At 31.7% G+C, this 1,417-nt stretch overlaps 1 protein-coding gene across 1 annotated transcript in view; it reads left to right on the forward strand.

Annotated features, from left to right (window-relative positions):
• Nucleotides 1–1,417, forward strand: part of GLRB (glycine receptor, beta) — a 110,888-nt gene that overhangs the window by 37,520 nt on the left and 71,951 nt on the right. The window contains exon 3 of the mRNA XM_012652990.1: nt 167–273. Coding sequence (XP_012508444.1) covers nt 167–273 — 107 coding nt within the window. The remainder of the gene's footprint in view (nt 1–166; nt 274–1,417) is intronic.

Below are 1,417 nucleotides of genomic sequence, written 5' to 3' on the forward strand. Positions count from 1 at the left end.
GCTTCTGACAATGTTCACTACTCTTTATTTACTTATATTTTGGAAAAGCCACAGTATTGTTGTGTATTTGTCTCAGAAAAGCAGTCTATTCTCCCAGTGAAAATGACCTATTTCTGTTGTTTGCTATTTCTAAATACTTAGCAGGATTTTTTTCTCTCTCTTGTAGTCAGCAGTCAGCAGAGGATCTGGCTCGAGTACCTGCCAACTCCACTAGCAACATCTTGAACAGACTGTTGGTCAGTTATGATCCCAGGATAAGACCAAATTTCAAAGGTTTGTATCCACCCCCTCAAAAAAAAATCCTTAATTTTTTACATTTCAAAAATTAATTTTATATGTATAAAATCATTCTTTGTGATATTCAAAACAATGAGATTTCAAGTTGACATATAACTGTCATGTAATATGCTTAGGGTCAGAGCAATTTAATGCCCAAAATATTCAAAGTTAAGTGAAATATCAATTCTAAAGTTTTATATGGTTACCAATTTAAAAGATTCTAATAAGGTATACTGTGAATTAATAGGCTAACCTCTGTAATGGGTTTTCTAAGTACTGAGTATTCTTAACCTTAGTGGTTTAAAATTTAGACTCTGGAAATAAAACTAGCTTTCATTCACAGACACTAGAGTTAAAATTTCTATAACAGAATGGCCATTTACTCATTTATGGAAGGAGAAGAGTTCTTGTGTGTACTTAGATTCTTTCTTACTTTTTGTTTGTAATTTCACATTGATAAAAAATTCTCTCCATTCTTTTGTTGAAAAAAGATGGCTATATGGTTTTTAAAAACACATTAGCTTTGTGAATAAAAAGTGACTGTGTTCTACAACATACGTTATTTTTATTCCAACAAAATAGTACCATTTATCATACCTTTCAAGAACAAAACTTTATTTACAATAAAATAAATATCATGAACAGATTGTATAGTTGTATAGATCTTTTTTGTTTTTGTCCTCTTGACGAATTAGAAAAAAGCTGTATGAAAAAAATCCCTTCTGGAAAACGGTAATCCTTGTTGGTGGTTAAGGACAGGTATTAATGTAGATCAGGTTAACATTATAAGGCTTGATTTTTTTTTTCCTTTACAGAAAGAAAGGTCTGCAGCTGCTTCTAGTCAACTGAAGTTATACAACTATGTTGTAAAAATGGGTTTCTGTTCATTACCAGGACCTATTCAGTTACTTTCAACAACAGCCATGGTCTGGGTTGTCACATGTCTACCGTGTTCACCACCTGTTTTTCATCAGTAGTTATGTGGCTAAAAGGCTAAATTCACATTTTCCCTTTGTTAGCCCAACCAGCAGCCACAATGAGTTGAAAAAAGAAGAAAGAAAGAAAAAGAAAGAAAGAAAGAAAGAAAGAAAGAAAGAAAGAAAGAAAGAAAGAAAGAAAGAAAGAAAGAAAGAAATTT

Source organism: Propithecus coquereli, unplaced genomic scaffold, assembly GCF_000956105.1.
Source record: "Propithecus coquereli isolate 6110/MARCELLA unplaced genomic scaffold, Pcoq_1.0 Scaffold408, whole genome shotgun sequence".
Taxonomy (NCBI): domain Eukaryota; kingdom Metazoa; phylum Chordata; class Mammalia; order Primates; family Indriidae; genus Propithecus; species Propithecus coquereli.